Here is a 24,964-nt window from a genome sequence, read left to right on the forward strand (position 1 = left end):
CACTGTTGCGCGCCATTTTACTCGTACGAACAGAGCGCGTCTACCATACATTATACCGTTAAACGCGCGCTACTTAGTAAATTACAATCGTTTGTATATAGTTTATATATATATATGTGTGTGTTTATATATATATAGTTTAATATTATATATATATATATATTATAGTATTATATATTAATTATGTTTACTTATATAAAAAATGGTATTTCATAGATCGATAATATTAGTTAATAATTTTGCTTGCTTTACACGACATGATGCCACACCCATTAGTGAGCGGGGCCGAACTTAAAATATTTTGCGAAATCCATACATATATAAAATTAAATTAAATTATGTGCAAACGTAAAGCGTGGCGCGCGCAGGCGCACTGAAGACACACACAAGAGCATAAGCATAAATAACCGTTAATTTATTGACGTACAAAAGAATTCATAACTTAACGCGCTAATTAAACTTAAGCGTACATACATATATACTTAACTGGTTTTATAGTACAAATTATGGTAAATTATACATTTTTCTTTAATTTATTTTTAATTTAATTATTTTACTTTTTACAGTTGCATTCATTTGTATGGGAAAACTGGTGGCGCGCTGTTGGCGCTTCTCATGTATGATATATATGTGTATATGTATATATATATATATATATAAATTACAGTTGCGATAGTGACATTTTAAAGTGTGTTAGTTGCTTGTATTCTGACTTATGCATTTATATTTTGTTTATAATTATATAATTATTTATGCTTATTTCATGCATTTAACTGAGCAGCTGATTGAACTAACTGTTATACATATATGTATGTATTTGTTTGCTAATTACTTTTCGCTAAATTAGTGTACAAATTGCATAGCTTAGAAGGTTTAACAGTTAAATAAAGCGCTTTTGCCGTTAGCATAGCAGAGCATAGCATAATAATACACATAAACATAAATTGCCTGGCTTTACTTGCTTTAGCGCTTTGTTGTTGTTGGTTTTATTTTAGTTTTTATTTTTTATTTTTTTTTCTATTTCTTTAAATATTTCACAACATATTTTTTGCTTTGTTTAAACTAAACTCACTTATATACTCATTTATATGTAGTCATTTACATATATGTATGTATATTTATATCATTACGAAAAATAAGGCGCAAATTAAAAGCTAATTTTACTTAGTAATTATTACATATTTACTTATTTAACGCTAAATGAAACTGTACAAAAGCTTGCTGCTGCGTGCAACAAGCAGCGCGGTTAAAGAGCGATTTAACGGCAATTATTATCGTATGAGAAAATGGAAAATATATGAACGAAAAATATGAAAAATTATAATATATAAAAAAAATTAAAAAAAAAAATTGAAAATAAAATTACAAAAAAATAGAAAAAATATTAAAAAAAAATTTTAAAAATTAAAAAAAAAAACAAAAAAAAAAAATATTTAAAAAAAATTTGAAAAATATTAAAACAAAAATTAAATAAAAAATATTAAAAAAAAAATATTTAAAAAATAATTTGTTTGCTTTCACTGCATTCTTTCCTAGCACGCTGGCAGCGGCGTATAAATAAATTGCAGCATTTTAATATTATAATACAATTAATTGATACATTTGATGATTTCATTTTATTTTCTTGACTTGCCACGTGCTTGGTTTACGTTATTTAACGGTATGTATGAAGTTATGTATTTTTTTTTTTAATATTTTTCAAATAATTAATTTGCAATGTTTAGCATAAGATAGTTTTTGTTGTATGATTGTGTCGCTGGTGCATAGCAGAGGCTGAGTTTTATATTCAATATTTTTTAATTTATTTTTTTAATTTAATTCAGTTTATTAATTTTATTTTTTTTTTTAATTTTTTTATCTGCTGAGAGAGTGCTGTTTCTTAGTTTTCCATAGTAATTTACAATATTTTGTTGAAATATTTTTGCTGCTGAATTGCACTCACTAATTCTTTTACATATATATTTATAATATATTAATAATATGTATGTGATTGCAGTTGTATGTGTATGTGTAGAGTAGTGAAAAATGCAGTAAAATAAAAATACAATTTCATATTAACTACGGAAACGCATTTACAAAACACACGCTAGTAATAAGGCATAACAGCCTTTAAGTCAACCATTTGCCCACACTGTCCCCTAAAAAATATTCTTTTACTAATATTTTTCTCTGTTTTTTTTTTCATTTTTGCACATTTCTGCAATTTTTTTTATATTTTTTTCGCATTTATACAATTACAATAGAGTTGTATCACTGTCTGTAATTTGTTTTTCTCACAGCATATAAAATTATTTTTAATTATTCTTCTATATAAACATTACCAAAAATTTAAAATGAAAAAAATAATAATAATAATACATAATGAAAAGCAATTCACAATACTTGTTAATTAGTTATTTCACGCTTTAGTTACATTTTTTCTCTCTCTCTCTCGATCTCTCTCTCGCTCTCTCTCTCTCTTGCGCTCAAAGTCGGCAAATCATATTTGGTCATATTGGTATCGAAACGTTTTTGGGACACATACACATTTACATAGTTTGCTAAACAACACTGCTGTGTTGTTGCTCGAAATAGTCAATAGTCGGTGTGCTGCTCGTGGAACTGCTCGGCTCAGCGCAGTCGGCAGCTTTGTTGCTTTTATAAATGAATGCCATGCTCTCAACCAAATGTATGTAGGGACTACGGTTGTTTGATTGTTGTTGGAGCATGTGGAAGTTAGGTTAGTAAGTCACATTTTGTTTTTACAGAGCATATTTATACATTTGTAGCAGTAAATAATAATTCTCCAATAATTCAAGTTTGGAAATTTTCCAAAAAAAATTAAAAAAACGAGAACTTAAAAATGCCAATTTCAACATTACGACGTAATAACAAACTAACTAAATCAACTCTTTTTTGGAACTTAATTTAAGGCAAATTAATTAAGTATTAATAATTAAGCATTAATTAATTAATTAAAAAAAAAGTTGTTGTTTAAACAATTATATAAACGACTTATGCATACAGTGTACATTCAATATAACTAGTCGGCACAAATCCCTCATCCCAGCCGTTCGCGGCATTGGCACGGCGCACGCGCGTCCAACCATCACCCTGATCGATCTCAATGACTTGCAGTTCCTCGCCCTCAATCATCGGTATGCTGCCTTCGCTGGTCGCTAATGGAAGTTAATATGAAAAAAAGAAATTAATAAAAGAAATTACAAAATTTAATATCTATGTATGTCTCTCTCTCACCTTCGAAGGGATAGAGCGCTCTACATGTGCCCAACGGCTGCAGCACCTCGATCTCCGCACCATCATAGTCATCCTCGCCGATGGCGTTCTCGTTCGCACTACCCTGTCCTGAACCCGGCAGTGAGGTGTGCGATGTACCCAAACCGCTTTCGGGACTAGCCGAACTGCTGATTTTGTAGCCGCGCATGCAAAAGAGGAAATTTGTGTAGCATTTCGTATGATTTTGGTTTGACGCAGCAAATATAAGCGCAATGAAGTGCCACAAATGAAATGAAATAAAAGAGAACACAACGAAACGAATATTTCGTTTGAATTTTAAAACGAATGGTCATGGTTAAACTTAGTCGCTAATTTGATAAAGTTTTTTTTTAATTTAGAAAATGTGGCAAATTGGGTTACTTTGAGTAAATATAATAAAATTAAATGAAATTGATAATTACACAGGTGCACAGTTGGGTTGAGAAATGGGTGATAAATATAAAATTACAAATACAATATACGGGAGAAACTGATTATTAGCAATACAATCATATGATAGATTTTATATATATGTATGTTATAATAGGGGTGTATAAAGTTATAAATGAAACTGATGAAGAAGTGGGTCCTATGATATTTTAGGTTATAATAATGATACAATGAACAAGATTAATAATTAATTTTTAACTTGGAGATAACAAAAACAAGTACAGTTGAACTTTCCTAACTCGCATCACTATAATCCACAACAAAAACTTCCGAGTTAGATTGACTTTGAGTTATAGAAGGTAATTTTTATGGAGAACTTGGAGTTATAGAAGTTCAACCGTATTTATATATTTTTGTAATGTTTTGTTGTTGTTGTAAAAGCATAAAACAATTTCTTTAAGTTTGTTTTAATAAGATTTCAGTGATATCCGGCTTTGAACCACTAAAAAATCTTAGAAATTAATCAAATATTAAAGGATAAAAATCAAATATTTCAGTTGTTCAAAAATATATATATATATTTAGAATTTTCTTTAGCGTCCCTAACCTCAAAATTTTCGAAAGTCTTTCAGTTTATTTAAATGGTTATTAAAAATAATTGATAGTTCTAAAGAAGCTCTGCAGCGTTTCATGCTAATTCATAAATGAAATGGGAGAATTAATTTAGTATTTTGACATATTTGATAAAAACTAACCTCAAAATTCTTGGATATTACAAAATTTATCTAACCACAAAATATCTATGAAATAATTAATTGAAATTTGAATAATATAAGACTGCACTAATGAGCTATTATATATATAAATTGATGAGTATTTGAGATATAAGTTGAGAAAAGAAAAAATATTTAAAGCTTTCAATGATCCCCATCTCATAATATACCGAAATTTACTAAATTTACTTTTTTATATTAAAAATCCATCATACCATCCCATTTATATAAATGGTACTCATATACCACATCACAATAATGCTAAGTACCTAGGAATCACCCTAGATGCTAAGCTTCGCTGGAAAGAGCATGTCAAGAAAAAAAGGTGCGAGCTTGATTTAAAATTTGCTAAGTTTTACCATCTCGCCGGTAGGAGATCCACTCTTTCAATCGAAAACAAGCTGTTTATATATAATCAAGTACGTAAGCCAATTTGCGCCTATGGAGCTCAACTATGGGGTTGCTCAAGTCAAAACTGTATTGACTGCATTCAGCGCTTCCAAAATAAGGTACTAAGAAGTATAGTACCTTCACCGTGATCTTGGTGTGAATTCAGTAGTGAACGAAATAACCAAACTTGCACAGACTCACGAAATGAGGCTTATACAGTATGTAAATGAATTATTTTTAAGTTATTAGAATTGAATTGTTGTTAGTATTTAATCATTGTATACTAGGTACATTTGTAAAAAAAAAAAACGAATGTACACACAACCTCAAAATTTTGGTATCATACCCTCAAAAGTTTCCAAAATACGCTTTTTAAAATATTTATAATTTAAAAATTATTTAAAATATTAAATTATATTCCCCTGAATACAAATTAAAAAGTTAGCTAAAAAATTCTAAAATCAGTGTAAAAAAATTAATTTTAAATTACTTGTAAATATCGAAAACGTATTCCAACCATATATAACCTCAAAAATTGTTAATATTGCTCTTAAAAATTTTAGAATCATTTAATATACTTTATATGTATATAGATTTAATTATCAAAACTAAAAATATTTTTATAAAAAATTTTAATTTGGTACAAATAAATATTAACCTCAAAATCGCGTCAAAATCTCAATTTTTTAAATAATAAAAATAACAAAATTTTTTGAAATTTTTACGCAGCTATAAACTCTAAATAAAATGCATCTTTATATAATCTAACTATATAGTGCTAGAATTCAATCGTCTTGAATTTAGATCTGACTAGGTCTAGTATGTAGTTCCGCTTGGAGAGAAGAGTTTATTGCTTTTACAACAACAACAACTGATGGCTTTGATACATATAGGGGAACCAAATAACCAAAATATGATAATTTTTTTGGAAATCAATTTTACAACAAATATACAATGTTAGAACACACGATAAAATTGGTGAATAAAAGAATACGAGGTAAATGTGTAAAAGCGCATTTCACAAGGGATATGGTATGTACAAGTATATACAAAAACATTGAAATGAAGATGGGCCAAGAAAGTAATGAAAGAATATAAAACTGATAAAAAATGGCATGAAACAGTTAAGTGAATTGACATAGAAATAGTGAATTGGCAAATGATCTAAAGCTATTTTCTTCAACATAGACTTATGAGTGTACCCGTTATTGTTATTATTATGCCCATTTTGTATTTGCGCCACATTATCCTCAGAACCTGACCTGCTTAAGCTGCCACCATCATCACCATGATCGTCGCCATCATCGTTGTGATCTTCGGCACTGCCATTGGAATGTCTGCAAGGCACATACAAATATTTATAAAAATATTCTTGTAAACAGTAAGTATATTCATTGCGCTCACCTCGATGTTCGATGTCCATTTTGCATGAGTATGCGACTCGCTTGCGGACTATTACTGGCCAGTGGCATTTGATTCGCACTCTCCAAATAGCCTTGGAACTTCTTCAAGTCCATGCGTAATTTTTCCATTTTGTGCTCGGACTCATTCAGTTGTCCTTCGACTGTCATCGGATTGCCCAGCGATGAATTCGACTCATAGACCATTTTCATTTTCATCAGACCATCACGTGTGGCCATCTCCTGTTGCAGTTTATGCTGCAAGTCGGCAATTTTAGCTTGTAGCTTCTTGCGCCGTTGACTCGGTGGTAAATCGCTGAAGTCTTCCTTTTGGCCGTCCGCCGTTAGTGAGTTCTATGTGGAGTGGAAATAAGGTGAAACGGTAAAGAGAAAAATTAAACGGGGTTGAAGTGAGGGCAAAATGCATACATACATACATACTAATGCTATTGCTGCCACTTAACGAGGTGATAAGTGCAAATGGCGTATATATAATTGGTGTTGAAACAGAAAAAGCATGAGAAAAATACGAACACTAAACAACGGTGTACAAACAAAACGACAAAGTAAATAATAATGGGTTTTCTGCTGGTTCTCTTTTGGTGATGTTGTTGCTATAGGGTGGACGTTTGCTATTTTTTGGTTTTAATAAAAATAAATACAGTGAAAACAAAATTGAGCAAAAGGTTTTCGTTTTTCTCTCAAAAATTTTCTACTCCAAAAATATTTGAACTTTTACTCAAAAAATTTATTTTCACAAAAAAATTTATTTTGTGAGTTTTGTAAAGAACCATAGTAAAAATTTTGAGTTTTTACTCAATTCACTTTTGAGTGTCACTCAAATACTTTTACTCAAAAATTTTATACAAGTACACAGAATTTTTTGCTCCAAAATATTTATTGTGTACATTTCATTTTTGTAAAGTAAGAAAAAGCTTGGAAAACATTTTGAGTTTTTACTCAATTATTTTTTAGTAAAAAATTTGTCTTACTATTTTTTCACTCAAAATTTGTTCCTCCTAAATATTTATTGTGTGAATTTTTGCAACGAAAGAAAAAAAATATAAAGTATTTTGAGTCTTTACTCATAAATTTTCTTATCCATTTTTTCTACTCAAAAATTTTACATATTTACTCAACTTTATTTCTCCAAAATATCTATTGTGTGAATTTTTTGCAAAGTAAAAAAAACTTAGAAAATATTTTGAGCTTTTATTCAAAAATTTTCTTACTCCGTTTTTACACAAAATTTTTTCCTCCCAAATATTTATTGTGGAAACTTTTGTAAAGTAAGAAAACAATTAAAAAAATATTTCACTCAAAAATGTTCTTACTAATTTTTTACTCAAAATTTTTTCCTTCTAAATACTTATTGTATTGTATAAATTTTTGTAAAGTACAAAAAACGTGAAAAATATTTTGAGTTTTCACTCAAACTTTTTTACTCAAAAATTTTATTACTAATTTTTTTCTCAAAATTTTTAGCTTCAAAATATTTATTGTATGAGTTTTTGTAACGAAATAAAAAATATTATAAAATATTTTGAGTTTTCACTCAAATTTTTTTACTAATGTTTTGTACTCAAAAAAAAATTTCAATAAGATTTTACTTACTCAAAATATATTTCTCAAATGTTTTTTAGAAAAACTAAATTTTTTTGTTTTAACATGCAAAACGTAAGAAAAAATGCGCCTAAAGCTATGCAAAAAAAATAATTAATCTAAATAAATGTGCAATTTTGCTCAAAATTCGCTTTAGAGAGAGCGTATACATTGTGAATAAAGAGTTTACAAAGAAAAGAAGGAAATAAAAATAGGTAAGAGTGGGCGAAAGAGTGCCACAACATAAAGAAAAGCGAGAAATATTTAACTAAAGCTTTGATTTGCGCCATTTTTTAAACGCCGTGCTTTTATATGACAGTGTGAGAGTAAGTGTGAGTGTGTGTGTTAAGTGTGGAAAAGTGTTAGGTGTATTTTTAATAAAGTTAGAACAAACGTGATGGTGGCATTAAGAGCAGAAAAGTTACTTAATAGTGATTAAAGTTTGCAGTTTTTTGTTAAAATTATTTTTAAAAATTTTAATTATTTTTTTTTTGCGAAAATTAGTTGTTAGCGCTATTAATAAATTGCAACACGCTTAATTAGTAGAGTAGTAGAGTGGCAGTGAAGTATTATTGCTAAATATTTAGTTAATTAGTATACAAAACAGTGGTTACAGTTAGAAAGAGCAGCGTAAAATCATTCATACCTTCATGGTGATACAGGCTTCATAAATCTTCTGTGGCTATTGACAGATAATTTTTTGAAATTGTATCACATTGTTATTGTTTTTTTTTTTTTTTTTGTTTCATTTGTTTAATATTATCAGTTGTTTTGAGTTTTGTTTTTTTTTTAACAAATTGTTTTAATAATTTTCGAAAGCGTACGTTGTGAGTGTGGCGGTGGTGGTGGTTTCAATACGCAATGTGGTTTTATGGTGTTTTTTGTTGTAGTTGTTGTTGTTTGTAGTGTACATATGTTGTTGTTGTTGATACAAAAGTGAGTGTAAATTCAAATTTTTGTTTAGTAAAAGTAAGAAAATATTAATTTTGGTTTTTGCATAGTAAAATTGTTTTTGTTGCATACAGAATAGTTATAAATACATATAAACATTTTGCGTTAAACATTTTGACAAAATTAAAATAAAGCCGCATTCATAGAAACACAGAAGAGTGTGAAAATAATACAAGTGTGTTTGAAGAAGAGAGAGGGGAAAGAAAAATATATAACGGTAGATATTATATTGCAATATGATTTCAATAACTTATTTATTTCAGCTTAATATAGACCTAACATTATGTATAAAGAGGTATAATCAGACAATATAAAGTACAACTGATGCTATATTACTGGAACTGACACGTTTTTCCTATTTTTTTTTAAAGCTGAGGAAGTCACAAAATGTGTTCTTAAACCTTACTTGGTGCATGATACGTATTTAGAAATGAGTATCAACTAATTGTATATCAAGTATATGGCAATTGACAACTGATCGCTAACTAGTTACTTTCGGGCCAGGTGAGAATTTTGTTATTAATTCAATAATATGATAAAAAATATTTTTAGACGTCAGTGATTTTTAATATTATTTAAATATAAATAACGAAAGCTAAGTATTGAAAAGGTTAAAATATACAAAATCATATCTAAGAGATAGAAGGGAAGGTTAATATAATACTATGTAGCTTTGAAATGTTTTAAGAAGGATATATATGTATACAGTTTTTTGTGGATTTAAACATAAAATAAAAAAATATAATAATATTAATTTACAATTTAAAAGCTAATTTTGGTCTAATTGCGAAGCTTTAAGCGCTAAAAAGCCAATTAAAAATATTTCGAAGCCTAATTGTTTATTAAAGTATTTAAAATAATTGTAAAAGATATTAGATATTATAAAACAGTCTTAAAGTCTTATAGTAGAACACAACGAAAACAAAAACAACAACAAAACAGCTTAAAAAACAACACATACTTATTAACAAAGCTCCGTCCAACATATAAACAACAAAATATTACAAACAAAAGACAATAAGAGAATGCAATTTTTTGGAAATTTTGGAATGACAGTTATGTAAGGACGATTTTTGCGAATTGCAATGTTGCACAGTTAAGTGAAATGACAGTTTGTACGAAAAGTATGCATGTAGATCAAAGCGCAGCACGATATGTTGTGGATAATTTTATTTTTTTTAAGACCAAATATTTTTTTAAAATTTTATTAATTTTTCTTTTTCTTTAAAAATTGCATATCACAATATATCGAGCGTTATGCGAAAACATTTGCATTATGCAACAATATTTAGTGACAAGTACAAGGCTACATGGAACATAATGTATGCACAAATTTTTCAACGCACTGTACCTACGCACATCGGGTACTTACATTCATTCGTATTTGCAACGTAAATCGCATGAGAACACACACATTTATGGTTTATCCAATTAATTTGCAAGTTATACATTGTGTTATTTATTGTTGTTGTTGTATACATATGCAAATTCGCGAGAGTATACCCCATAATCCAATAGGTAATCAAAACACAAAGAAAGGAAGAAATAGAGACATAAATACATTATGAGATACATAAGTAATGGGAAAGCATATCAAAAACCGAAGCGTTAAGAAAACGAAAATACGTGAAATCATTTGGAAAAACGGAAGTGCATAAATTAATGGTAAAAGTACAGTATAAGTTCAAATTTTAGTTGGAGAGAAGACAGAGTAAGATGCTTTACCAAAAAAAAAACCAATGTTAAATTGAATATAAACAAGAAAAGCGTGAAATAAGTTTACAAATGCGATTTTCAATTCAACAGACTGCTTTGAGACAGAAAAAATAGACAGACATACATATATGACTCTGAGATTCTACTATGTACGTTTTAGGTTAGGTTGAATAAAGTCGGGTTTTGAAAGATTTTTTTGTTTTATTTATTCAAAAACGAAATAGTATTTAATAGGAACTACTTCCTGATAGACAAATGGACATTTCTAAGAGTTTCAGTTCAGTTGAGAATTCGGAATTACCGAAGTTGAATTCAGGATGGTTTTGGCTACATTAATACTCGATATGAATTTTAAAATCTTGGCTGGCAGTCCATAGAAACATTAATTCCCTACTACTATACTTTTTCTAAGGCTTTCAACTAGTTGTTATGTAATAAGAAACTAATTATTATAGAACTAGTTACTAAAGGAGCAGATGATTTTTTTTTTTTTTTTTTCGAACTTCCCATATGTATGTCTTTTTTCCTCTGAGAGAATTACGAGAAAATAATTTGAATGGTTGGGAAAGCTCTCTGGATAATAGCACGATTCCGTTACTAGAGTTTCAAAAACACTATTTAGAACACATCACGAAGAAAATAACCTCACTACAAGGTTATTATTTCATGAAGATTTAATATTTCATAAAGTAACGGAGATTGAGACTCAAATATTTCATTGAAATCGCAACGGACTTTAAGTGAGCTATTTATTTAATTGATATCTTTAATTACATACAAAAAAGCGTAAATAAAACATACACAGAAATATAACCAACAAAAAACATGACAGAATATAAGATTTCCATCGAATAAGACAGCTTAAATATACATCAACTTAATAAACATATAATAACCTTGGGATCACTTATATTTCCTCGGAAAATGAAAAAAAAAACAAAATTCCTCAATTTTTCGACCCTCACTAATAATAAACTATTCTCTAATAGGAGCAATGACTTTGCTTCGGCGGTTGAAATTGAGAAATGTAGCATAAGCTGAACATAACCTAAACATTCAGATTGGAAAAGTGTGCTGAAAATGCATTCTGAGTGCATTCAACGCCGGCAACTGCCTCCTACAACGCCACACACTTACCTTATTGCTACCGAAGAAGCTAAAGATCGCTGTGCGTTTCTTAACGCCTTTGCTGATGGTGCCCTTGACGGTGAAATTATTTGAAAGCACACGGGAATCAAGCGGTGAATCGGGATTATGTTTTGACAGATCATCGAAGGGTATGTCGGTTGGTGGTGTGAAGCCCGATTGATATCTGTAAGCATGAAAGAGAGTTTAAATAAATATTATTTTGATAGAAAATTATGATAAGACAGTAGCAACCTTTCTATGACTTTGGCGGAGTCTTCCTTTTCGTTTATTGACTCGCCCGCTTTGACAATGCCCTCCATACACCGTGCAATGATGGGCGCCACCGATGATTCGACCTCTGCTGTGCCAACGATGAACTCACGTATGCCGGCTGTGCGCTTCTCATCCAACTCTTGTAGGCGATTGAAAACCTGTGGAAGGTAAATACATTTTTATTTTTTTATTTTTGAATTACAATAATGGTTTCTACTTACTGTTGGCAATGAGACACCGTAGTGCTGCCTTTGTAGATTATTGGTTTTCTGCAGTTGATTGGCATATTCGTTTTTCGCATCGTCCGATTGTTGTATCTTCGCCGTCATTATATTCTTATAGCGTTCCACTTCGGCTCGACTCAGATTCAGATCCATATCGGCTTTCTTGTGATTCTCCACAGCTTTTTCCGACTCGCGGAAGGCTTTCTCATAGTTGCGTTTGGCGCGATCCAAAGCGCCCAATTGTGCGGTGAGGGACTGTTGTAGAGTTGTGCCTTCATAGAGACATCGCTGTGAATGGTGTTGGTGCGAAATTAAGTTTTTTATATAAAATATGATTACTCATTTAATAAGGCTCACCTTTCGTTCATCTCGTAACGCTTTGGAGAGCACTTGTATGCCTTGCACTATGCGTTGCTCCAATGATTCGGCGACTACTTCACGCTGGCCGGCTAAGTCGTTGACTTCTTTTAAAACATTGCGGAAAGCTTGGCAGGATGAAAATCTGTTGGAGAGAAAAAAATGGTTTTTTATAAATTCTTTAAGGACTGATGAATAATTATTAAAAATTGAGTTTAATTACGAAAAAATATTATTTTGCTCGTAAAATAATAAAAATTTTACTTTCTTATTTAATTTCAAATTTAACTTTCTAATTATTTCTCTTCAAAGTTTTGAAAAGCACTGTATGCTGCTGGTTGGTATGAAACATTTATTCGCTACTCGTTACTTTGTCGCGCACGAGTCTTGCAAGTTATGGCGTACACTGCCAAAAACAATCAACAGAGAGTGTGGACTTCGTTTTCAATTTCTACAGTCAAACAAAGCGCATGACAGAGCGCAAGTATGAGTAGTAAACAAAGAGCGCGAGAGCGTATTTAATGTGGAACGTAAGTTTGTACAACCACTGGCGTTTTGAGCGGCAATCATTAAACTAATAAATAACTGCATATATACTAAGTGTATATGAGTTTAAAGATATTTATTAGAAATAACTAAAAAGAAAACATTCTTTTCACATAATACTCGCTATAAGTAAGAGATAAAGAGAAAGAGTGTGTGATATTTTAAATATAAAGCGATTATTTATTATCGATTAAAAATATGTGGAAAGAATTCTTTGTGCACTACAGTACGGTCTTAGAGGAAAGCAGTGATACAATTTTGACAAACCGGTGTTTTCTTTTTTCGGTCTCTACTGACTCGCTGAGGTCTACAACTTTGCTTCCGCCGTTTTCCAATAGATGTGTCTAGGGTCAAGCACTGGTCGATTAAATCGTTTTATATCGATCTAGGACATTTGTGTCAACATTAACCCAACAAAAATTTTTAAAGATCTGTTTGCATCCCAAACTTATTCTCAACTGAAAATGTTACTTTTTGAGCCGAATTCTCGACATTTGCGGGAAATTTTGCTTTTCTTTTTTAATTCCAATAAAAGTGCGGCTGAGGCCAATCGACATTTGTAACCGTTTTTATACAAAAAAGCCTTAAATTTACAAAAAAACGGCGGAAGCAAAGTTGTAGATCTAATATTATAAAATTTTCAAGGGTTAATGATAGCGGTTAAAAATTTGTTTAGTATAAATATATAAATAAGCCTACTTTAAACTATGGAAATTACTTCTTGTGTAGTATTAATAAATATTTGGCCAGAAGAGTATATAAGAAGAAAACTCATCTCTTGTGGATTAATATAATACAAAACTGACTAATTGAGTGTATTTTTACTTTTATAGTTAGAGGAAAAATTTGGAAAGTGAGAATTCTTTATTGCGAAAAAATTCAATTTTTGGTTCATATTATTTTTTTTTTAAGAAAACATATTTATAATCGTAAACACACACGGAGCGTGATATGGCGAATATGGAGTTTGGGGCATCGTTACAGTCTAGTTTTTGACCAAAAATTCACGAATAAGCAACGAAGTGTGTGCTTTTAACAAGCTGCAAATTTTATAGTATTTCGGAGGGATGGATATCCACATAATAAAAAATAAATTTTTTCATTTGCACTTTTGAACAAATTCCCGTTATATTTTGAACACGTGCTGGACTCATGAATATATTATTTCTGGTCTGAAGACAATTAGCTGGAAACTAAGGATAGTTTCTTTGTGTGAATGGTGTGGGTGTGAGTATTGTGTGTGTATTAGATGAGAGGATGGGGTCCAACCCCTTGTCACCAGTCCAGAGCAGTATGGAAGCTCAACTGGTAGTAGTTTTTTGGCTACGAGGTCTGACCGGAGACTTAATTCTGGTACCACGGGGAGTAGAAGCCCTTGGAGTTCGCTCCAAATTACTCGTGCGGACTGGCCCGTCGGGGAGTATCGTGGTGGTTGTGGTTTAATACCCGAATGCGGGGAGAGTGATCCTTGTCACTCAATGTGGAGTTGCATTGCAACCGGGTGCCGGACCCAAAGTACGGCAGAGGTTTTAGATAGGCCTCGAACTTCACCAAGGTGGTTAGTGTGTCCATTAGGGGTCTAACTTTTTGAATTTAAAAAAAAAAAAAAAATTACATGGCATAACACGATGAGGAATAGTAAAAAATGATAACTGCGTTTTTAGTTTTTCGATTTATTTCAAAAACTTCACGCAGAATTTAAATTGAAAATTCGTATGAAAATTTCATACATATCCCAAGAAAAAACACCATATGAGATTATGTTCTTTTCTTTGTGTCTGTTTTGTTTTGCTCTTCTTAAGTTATTCGTTGTATTTTTGCATATGACAAAAATAGATAACGGTAAATTTGAGTAAATGCTTTATGAATGATTGAAACTTCGTATAAGCGTCGCGCCAGTTGCCTTTATTTAGCTGTCGGTCTCTTATTCAGTGCGTGGCGGCTGGAGTGAAAGTGTCTTTTTTAATTAACAATGTCTTTAAAAAAAAGTGGTGTTGAAGTTTTAAAAAATTCAAAATAATGGGAAAACAATTTAATAACATTTGAAAAATCTAAGAATAAGAGAAGAGAAATCAATAACATTGAAAACCCCTTGAGTGAATTATGTAAGATTCCAAAACAGACCGTGATTATAGGAAGGTATATTGAATTAGCAAAAACGGAGAATTTGAAAAAGAAAAGATGCCAGATTTTTTCAAACGAAATGATTGCCTTGTGGTCGAAACTAAACTTTCCGAGCATAACACGTATAGCTGCACAACGGAAGATAACAAAAGTTTTAAATGATTATTCAACATTTTTAAAATTCCCGGATGGCAGAAATGTTACAATGGCGTTCAACAAGTTATGTGATATAACTGATTTAAAAGGTGTCTGGCTAGGAACTGAGGACAAAAAGTTGTATGAACTCCAAACAACTACAAATGGAGAAGTTGGGTACACGACAGCTAAAGCAGTTTGTGTGCATCCCTCCAAAGCTGCCCTTTTAAGAAAAAATGTTCAAAGCACCTCATGTTAAAAAAAAGTGGCGCTCAACACTTCAACATCATCAGCTGAATCTGTCGAGCAATTCGAAACTGCGCATAAGTGTTTTCTTAAACACTGGGTAAAAGAAGATTCTTCCATTCTGAATTTAAAAAGTTCTAATATTTGCGCTGAAAGAGCCATCAAAGTTATTCAGGAAATTTACCCTTTTTGTAAATCTGAATATAGTTTAAATCTTAAGTTTATCTCAAATAATATCAAAATGAATTAAATAATGAACTAAAACGTATATTTACTATAAAAATGTATTTGTCTTGTACTTAAATTAGTCTTATTGCTTCTAAATCAAAATTTGTCTTCTTCTTCTTCGCATATAATATCTGAATTTTTTCAATTTAAATTCTGCGTGAAATTTTTGAAATAAATCGAAAAACTAAAAACGCAGTTATCATTTTTTTACTATTCCTCATCGTGTTATGGCATGTAAAGTAGGTGTTACAAAAATAGACTACCCCTAGTGTCCATTCCACACGCCAATTGGTACCGAATAATGCTTTGCATTTTGGGGCGCTGATCATCGCATTGATTTGATCCGCTGTGTTTTTGAGCACCGTGAGGTAAGGCCGTCGTCGGCAGATACTCACGCAAATATTGGCTTTTGGACAAATGTAGTTAATGAACGAAGGAAAAACGAATATATTTAAATTTAAATTTTTGACAAATACACTTTTTTAGTCATTTTTTTTGGCATATATTGACAACAAAAAAAAATAATAATTGTATTATAATAAAAAGAAAAAATCCTTCATTCATTTCGCAGATAATGTTATTTTAAAAAATTTTAAATTTTGGCAAAATTTTAACAAAATCACTTCATAACTTTTCGTCCACTTTAAGTCAACTGTTTGGTGATATTTATTGTGTCCATCGATATTTTATTAACTATAATATCAATTCATAACAGTACCTCGACTATTTATTGACATTAAATATATAGGTAACGTAAACCGTTATTATTCCCCTAACCCTACACTTACTAACTGCATTTTCCATAACAGACTCAAATATTAAATGAAAATGTTACTCAACCACAGCACTTATAAAAATAAAAAAGTTTACAAATCACTCAAAACTAAATTACAAATCATTATGATTGCTACAACGCGAAACGCGAAAATTCCATGCAAATTATGTGCAATTTGTCACGCTTAAGGCGCTGGCAAAGAACGGCGCATTAAGTCAATCGAAATTGTGACAAGTCAACCATAAATGGAGGCACAAGAAGAACGCAAAAGAATTGCATAAATATTACATAAGTAAAGAGTGAGGCAAAGAAGACGCACACCAGCGAGCGCTGAATGAAGGGAAGCCGTCAGTGCGTATGAGCAACATGACGTCAGCGGCGCTTAAAGAGACAATGCATGTGTGCGGCATGACGTCGGATGTGGCGCCAAGTGTACCAGCAATGGCAAGTGCATGCATATAAGTATGTATACAAACAAATATATGAAATGTAAGCAGCGAAACGGAAAAGCGAATGAGTAGGCATTTTTTAAAGCGTTTTGCATTCCAAAGTAGTTAAGCGGCAGCATTTAAATGCCAACAACAACAAAAAGCAAACTAATTAATTACACCTTCAATTTGATGTTTTACAAGCGAAAAATGAGATTAATTGCTGTCAAGTTTCGCAACTTTGATGCGCGTAATTTGGCTAAAAATATGAAAACAACAACAGCTTATGCGAATCAAAATGCAGAAGCACACACCACAAACATATACTGTATACATACATACATACATACATATGTATTATATGTTTGCATAATTTTTCACAATTTTAATGAAATTTTACAACCGCCGCATAAAAGTGGAATGTTTCGAGTAGCGAACGCCCACACGCTTAAGCGGCCAAGCGGTCGGGCTAATTGCGTCAAAGGCGAGCAAAGACACGCACAAACAAGCGTGCGAATAAACAAAAATCACATATGGATATATACATATGTATGTATATAAGTATGTATATGTATTTATGTAGATATGTATGTATGTGGGATAAGCAGCGCAAGAGCACCGCGTAAAATATGGAAAATATATAAATTAAATAAAGAAAAGCGTTTATTTTTTGCAGCCAATTCGGCGCAGATATCTGGCAGTTGGGTGGGGTATAAAACAAACAACAACAAAAAGACCTTAAAGTAAATGGCTAGTGAACTAAATTAAAGGGTAAATAAAAAATTATTATTTAAAATTTATATTATAAATATTTGCAAACAAAGAAGTTGGAAGATTTAAAATATCCTTTTAAACGAAATTTTAAAGAAACAAGTAAGGAAAGGCTAAGTTCATTTTATACTCTCACAATTTATTGCTATATTTTTATTAAGATAACACACAATTTGACCCATATATTCGGCATAAAGTCCAATAGAAAAAAGAAAATCATCATAAATATTATATGAGGACTGAGGTAATTCCAGAACCGATTTCACTCATTTTCCCCACCAACATACATTACATACATCTAAGATTAGACACACTATTAGAAAAAAAGATTTCCTCTGAATTAAATTAAGATATCTGAGAGATTTACCGATATTTTCGGTGAAAAATTACCATAAGGCACTGAGTTCTTCAAATTCGATATCCGGGGCCTTGAAAAGTTATAGTCCGATTTCAACAATTTTTTCACAAGTGGTGCCACGGATCATATACAGTATTCATGTAAAGTTTTATTTCGCGACCTTCATTGGTGCCTTATGTATATATTATAAAGTGAAGGAATGAGATGGAAATCAAAATTGAGTTATGTGGGAAGTTGTCGTGGTTGTGAACCGTTTTCATCCATTTTCGGCACGTGTCATCAGGGTGTCAAGAAAATATTATTTACCGAATTTCATTGAAATCGGTCGAATACTTCCTGAGATATGGTTTTTGACCCATAAGTGGGCCTTGCCACGCCCATTCTCCATTTTGTAAAAAAATCTGAGTGCAGCTTCTTTCTGCTATTTCTTCTGTAAAATTTAGTGTTTCTGACGTTTTTCGTCCCAAGCATCATGTGTACCAAGTTTCGTAAAAATATCTCAATATTTACTCAAGTTATCCGTTGCACGGACGGACGGACGGGCAGACAGACATTCGGATTTTAATTTTTTTTATATACTTCCAGGAAGCATAAAATTGGACACGACCTATTTTTCACATGTATCTGAAAGTTAGGTTAGCGACAATTTTGATTTTTATCATCAGAGTATAAGAGTACAAATCAACAGATCACACTAAATTAAATATTAAATTCATTACTAAAAAATCAAAATTGATCTGTAGACTTTTCCAATATTTGTTGTCACTTTTTCGAAGTGTTTTTCGGGCTCTGTTTATATGCCTCACCGTTGACTCTTCCTTCAATTAAATGAATGTAATGGGCCCCTTTTAGTCCAGTTTAGTTTAGTTCATTTAATTGAAAGAAGAGTCTCCAGTCTAGTTTAGTTCATTTAATTGAAGGAAGAGTCCTAGAAGCCAATTTGATACTTTGTATCGAAGAACTGTATCAGCACCAAAATCATCATCTTTCAGGACGATACTGCGCCATGTCACAGTTCCAATATTGTAAGTACTATTTTTTTTTAATTCTACTAGCTGTTTTTAATCACATTCAGAACTAGTTTTGACGTCCTTCCTTGTTTTTTAAAGTACGTGATTTTATGTCTGAAATGGGGACAGCACCAATTTAAAGCCGATCGAAAACCTGAGAGCGGTTATGAAGAAACAGGTAGCCGCCAGGTAGAAGCCAAACTGTATTCCAACCTTTTGAATAGGTGGTCGGATTGAAATGGAGGACGGATTACGCCAAAAGCTCATTTTGTTCATACCAGTAAGGATTAAGGCGGTAATTAAGGCAAACAAATAGCGATTGAATATTTCTCAATAGATTGAGTCAAATTATGAAATAAAAACAAACGATCAAAGTGATAATACTTTCTTAAGGGGTATATACTATTTCCCTATAGTACTATTTTCAATATTTTTTTTTTTCTAAGTAAAAAATTAATTATTTAATTCGAACGTTTTTTTGTCTTATAGATACGTATTTAAAGAATAATTTCAGAAATTAAAAAAAAAATTAAAACTCCTCCATTATTATTATGATATTATTCTTGAGATATTGTAGAAATTAATAAGCCAAAAACACACAAAACCGATTTTTTTTAACTCACGAAACCCATGTAACCCCTTAATGAATTTTATGATCAACATTGCAGAATATTCGCAATTGTAATATTTTAAACAAATTTGGAAAAAATTCTCCACTGAAAAATTTCTTGTATGGAAATTTTTTGCGCTTAATTCAAATTTTCTTACTGACCGTTTTTTTAAACCCAGCACTGTATATTCAATGCGTTGGTGGCGTGCATGTATAAAATGGATTTTATTATTTACAAATTGTAGAACTCATGGAAAGTACGCACAAATTGGCTGACGGCCAATAATTTGCAAAATAACAAGAGAAGAATACATTTTGCTAAATTACGATAATTCCCCTCAAGTATACGTATGACCGACTATAAGTATATAGTGCCAAAATATATACTTGTAGAAATAATATGCCTTTTCAATTTATTTTTGTTGAATACTTGTAAAAACAAAAACAGTAGACCATTAACTGAAACCAAGTTTGCGATTTATCTGATAACAGTATACGCGGAAATCACCTTAGTAATATTTTTTTTTTTTTATTTCTTTGGAACGATTTTAGTTGAATGGTTCTTACGCTAAGATCATAGAAGAGAGAGATTTCCATGGCTTTCTTCAAGAGCTAATATTATTGGAACCAAATCGATCGAGTTTCCAACATAAAAAAGCTTTTCTAAAAAGTCACAGAAACAATAGTGTTCACCATAACCAAGGAGGTTAAGTTTGGTCAGAAAACAAGCTTCTAAAGAAAAACTAAAGTAAAGCATGATGAAATTAAAATAAAAAATTCATAAAAAAAACTAAAATTGAAAGTCAGTTAATTATTGAAGACTAATACTAATAATTACTTAGCTAATTACGATAATTATTTTATAATAAAAGCAAGCTGAAGACTAACATATGCATGTATTTCTACAAAGTAAGTGCAACAATTAAATATGACATACATCTGAATTCTCATTAAAATTAAGAGAAAAAAAACAACAAATACTAAATCAAATCGATGTACAAACTGTCTAGTAAGCGTTTAGCCAATGCAACTGGTGCATGACATTGTTGCGTCTAATAGCGCGAGTCCAAACAATTTAAAAATAGCGGCATTTTACGAAAATGAAAAAAGAAGACGGAGTGTGTTGCACGTAACTGCAGTTGTTGCATTTGTTGTTTACTGCATTTTCATGCAACAAAATTAGAGTCGAAGAAAGGCCAACTCGAACGTAGCAAACAATTTAAAATAATGATTTATTTATTATAATACGTAGATGTATAAAAATGTGTTAGTAATACAAGTTAATCGCGCTGTTCGGCATACTCGTACTTACTCGTTGTCTTCCTCCTCGCGCTTTTTGGGCTGGTAGCTTTTCGCTAGGCGTCTGCAAGTGAAGAAAAGAGAAATTTATTAATTAAAATGTTTAGACATACAAAAACGATTAAAATACAAATGAATTTAATTAAATGTATTTAAATAAAAATTAATTGCATTTCTTTATTATATTACATATTTATGACTTAATTAAGTATCTAAGCAATGCGATCAACGCTAATGCATGCAAATTATGCTTATAACATTTTCAAATATGAATATGCAAATATCTGATTACAAATATATTTACAATCCACCGCGAAGAAGGCTTTAGTCGCGTTGCAAGTGCATGCGCATGCGCGGCGACGCCAATCGTGCGCTTAATGAGCATTAGTGACGTTACACACTGCGAGCCGGCATTTCGTGCAATGGCAAGAAAGTAGCAAAAACACCAGCAAACAAACAAACTTTCAGCGCAGCAGTCAACAAACTACTCATCCATCCATCCATCTATCTCATCCACCTATTCAATCATTCAAATATTTAATGATGGATGATGATTCGGGTAAATGCATTGAAAACCTGCGCAGCCGAGCAACTGCACGAATTAACGAACGTAGGCTGCGCGCTCATGGATCATGTTTATTTAGTTGGCTAGTTGCTTCGCCGGCTCGTTAGTTGCATACTTGGCTGGTGAAAAAATCGCACTTTAATTGAGCAAATTATGTTTTCAATGTGAACTGTTTTTGAAGAGTAGTGAAAAGTAGCAAACAAAAAGTAAAATAAAAAATATAAAAAAATTAATACTCGTAACAACTGCAAGCTGGGATTTCACTGGGAAAAGTGAAAAAAGTAAATTCAATACAAAAGGTCTCAATTTATTTTTCTAAAGTATAATCGTGTAAATTTTGACTATACGAGGTATGTTAAAAAAATAACGGGAATTTTGTTTTCTGAAAAAAATATTTATTCATTTGCCGCCATTAATGTTGTCGCCTTTAAAATAGCCCGTAAACTTTTAAGACGAATGATCGTAAGTTTATCTTTATTTTTGGAAAGAGGTAAAAGTCATACGGACTCATATCTGCCAAATATGGAGCCTGGTGTAATACGTTTAAAATTGTATCTAAAAATATCAAATCAATCCGAGTAATACCCTTTGGAAGTTCCACCCATCAGGGCACATCAGTATGAATGTAAAACTTTAATCGTTTCATTATTTGCTTTTTTACTTCGTTCATTAACTAGATTTATCCATATACTATCGGAATATTTTTTGTTTATTGTTTTTAGATGGACCAATCATAAGTTATGATGTCCACTGCTTACTCGTAGTCTTCCTTTTGAACTGTATTCATGATAAGGTTCTGATATATGTGACTAAGCTTACTAAAGGCCAATATAAAATATGTCTGAATCTAATACCGCCTGACGATCAATGAATTTATTAAATTTTTATTTTTTCAATCCAAGCAATAAATAATCGGGTTCCCATGACATTGTAGTACCGTTCATGTTCGAATGTATCCTTTAATGTCTTGTCTGTTTCATTTTTGGACGTTATTTTCTAGACAATCATCAGAATATCTTCTTACAACGGAGCTTGCAACAATGACCTACAGTCAACCAGCTGACTCCCTCCATTATGTTTGCAATCTCAGGAAAAATATTAACTTTCAAAATTTTGTGAGGAATATTTAGAATAACACCGTTCCGATATTGCGTCGGAACTTTTCAAGAAAAAAACATCAAATAAAACCTTTACGAAACGAGCTCTTACTGAATTGTTTGTACTGCGTGGAACATCTAAGTCATAAGACCGCCTGACTTAAAAATCATATCAAATAAATAAAAACTATATGTATGTGTATATAGAGTTGGTTAAGGTTCACCATAAAGCGAGAGCGTTTCAGTTTATTACCTTCCAGTTTGTGCCTTTGGCTTGTTTGGTGACTTCAGTGAGCTTAAACTGGAAATACTCACGAGATAATCATGGGAAAAATTAGAAAAACCTCTCATAAATGCTTGTGAAAAGCCGCAATAAACAAAAGTTAGCGCCGAAGATAAAATTAAAACAGAAAGTAAAATAAAAATAATAAGAAAATATAGAGACAAAGAAAATAAAAAAACAAATGGCGCAAGTCAAGGTATCAAAGAGAAGTCAACAACTCTAAGTAACACGCAAATGCAGCAGCCGTTGAGCTGAAAGCCCAGCGACAACATTGTGGGGTAAGCGTTCTGCAAGAGTTAGAAGGGCAAACGACAGTCAGTCAACCGCTTTTAGACGACCTGAGATGTTGCTAATCATGAAGACATTAAGATGTAGATATAGAAATAGAAAAATCTGTAGTGGAAATTGTAACAAAGCGTTAGCAGTTGCCTCGTTCGGCAGCCAGTGCACGCATGCGCGACATCTCAACAAAGTAGCAACGTCTAACTTTGGTGAATGCGGTTGCTTCTCTTCCTTGTTTTCTTTTTTGATATACATAAGTGCTTGGGAAAATCGCTTAATCAGCGTATGTCTTGACTATTGACAGCACAAACTGCAGCGATCTTAACGCATCTGTTGAGTTAAATGCCAACAATAGATGCTCAAAATGTGCAGCAACATTGGAAGAGGCATAACTGAGGGAAAATCAGTGATAAATTGAACGGAAAATCAAAATTAATTTAAAATGTATGATTAATAGCGAATATAAGCATCCGTTTGAATAAGAAATATTTCAACAAAATTGTATTTGAGATAAGTACATAGGGTGGACATCTGTTAAATTCAAGGTAAAATTATAATTTTATTTAATAAAAATTGCAACTTAAAAAAAAAACTTAAAAAACAACGAGTTTTCAGAATAAAATTAGTTCAAATTCGGGTTCCCGGCATAGTTTCAGAACAATTCGGAATCTTTTATTTCTATTCCTTACAACAGTGAGTAGTATAATTTCCAAAAGACACTACTAACACCCACCATGCCACCACCACTTTCAGGCGAGCGCGCACGCCATGTAATATTGCTTGAAATGGATCGTTTGACCAAAAAATATAAATAATAATAATAATAACAGAGCGCATAACCTTAACCGAAATTCGTTGTTATGGCAGTCGCGTCGGCGGACGAAGATAGCGTTGTTGGTGGTGCATACACTTGGCCTAATTAAGTCTGCAAATATAACGTTAACCTGAGACACACATACACACACACACACACGAATTGAATCATATTGTCCGCCATAAATATCCGCACCTTGTAGCGCGCTACCCGCTCACATTACGGCTGACAACTCACGGCTATAAATTGCACGGCATTCAGGGTGACGCATTTTGGGGTATTTAATTTGCAAAGTGTTGTGCAGGTGGAAGTAGTATATATATTCATATATGATAGGTCTCAAAGTTCGTGAAAATATATAGAGTTGCATATTTTAGTAACAATAACGGTACTTGATAAAATAAAGAAAAAAATCATTTTTTAATTGTGGTATAATAAAAATTGAAATTATAAGTGAAAATTATTAAATTTAAGGAATAAACGAAAAATTAAATTTTCATATTTTCAATTTACGAAAAAACAATTTATCTCGTATTTGAAGTCTTCACGCACCAGTTTGGACTCTACATTCCAATACAAAAAATCTTAAACTTTATGATATCGATTATTGTTGTTGCAAAAGTAGAAAAAATTGCGAAAAAAATTGTAATAACGCTGACAGTGCTAACAGGATCAAAATCCGGGTCCGTTAAAATTCCGTAGACCCAACTGTCGTCGGAATGATATTTTGTATTGGTTATATGAGATCTAATTTTCCCCACCAACACCTTCTCATTACTAAGTCACTCAAAAATTAGGCTTCTTTTTACTCTGCATCGCACTCACCGCCATTCCCCCTCCAACAACGGTGTGTTAAGCCGACATAGTAAGTTGAAAACTAGGTAAATAAGGCAGTAGTGACAAGGCACACACACAAACTCACGCCTCATTGAAA

The 24,964-nt window shown here is 31.6% G+C and overlaps 1 protein-coding gene across 9 annotated transcripts in view; it reads right to left on the reverse strand.

Moving 5' to 3' along the window:
* Positions 1 to 996: 996 nt before the first annotated feature.
* Positions 997 to 24,964, reverse strand: part of LOC105221110 (formin-binding protein 1-like) — a 61,320-nt gene continuing 37,352 nt past the window's right edge. Inside the window, exons 3-13 of one of the 9 annotated variants that reach the window (XM_054230080.1) lie at positions 21,003 to 21,053; positions 12,460 to 12,604; positions 12,100 to 12,390; positions 11,858 to 12,036; positions 11,615 to 11,789; positions 8,457 to 8,486; positions 6,213 to 6,562; positions 6,011 to 6,145; positions 3,238 to 3,404; positions 3,005 to 3,158; positions 997 to 2,679 (exon numbers count right to left, since the gene is read on the reverse strand). In XM_054230080.1, coding sequence (XP_054086055.1) covers positions 2,541 to 2,679; positions 3,005 to 3,158; positions 3,238 to 3,404; positions 6,011 to 6,145; positions 6,213 to 6,562; positions 8,457 to 8,486; positions 11,615 to 11,789; positions 11,858 to 12,036; positions 12,100 to 12,390; positions 12,460 to 12,604; positions 21,003 to 21,053 — 1,816 coding nt within the window. In that variant the 3' untranslated portion in view covers positions 997 to 2,540. Of the gene's footprint in view, positions 3,159 to 3,237; positions 3,405 to 6,010; positions 6,146 to 6,212; positions 6,563 to 8,456; positions 8,493 to 11,614; positions 11,790 to 11,857; positions 12,037 to 12,099; positions 12,391 to 12,459; positions 12,605 to 21,002; positions 21,054 to 24,964 lie in introns of all 9 variants that reach the window. The other 8 variants (XM_054230084.1, XM_054230082.1, XM_054230079.1 and 5 more) reach the window with 8 other exon arrangements.

The sequence above is a fragment of the Zeugodacus cucurbitae genome, chromosome 4 (assembly GCF_028554725.1).
Source record: "Zeugodacus cucurbitae isolate PBARC_wt_2022May chromosome 4, idZeuCucr1.2, whole genome shotgun sequence".
In the NCBI taxonomy this organism is placed as follows: domain Eukaryota; kingdom Metazoa; phylum Arthropoda; class Insecta; order Diptera; family Tephritidae; genus Zeugodacus; species Zeugodacus cucurbitae.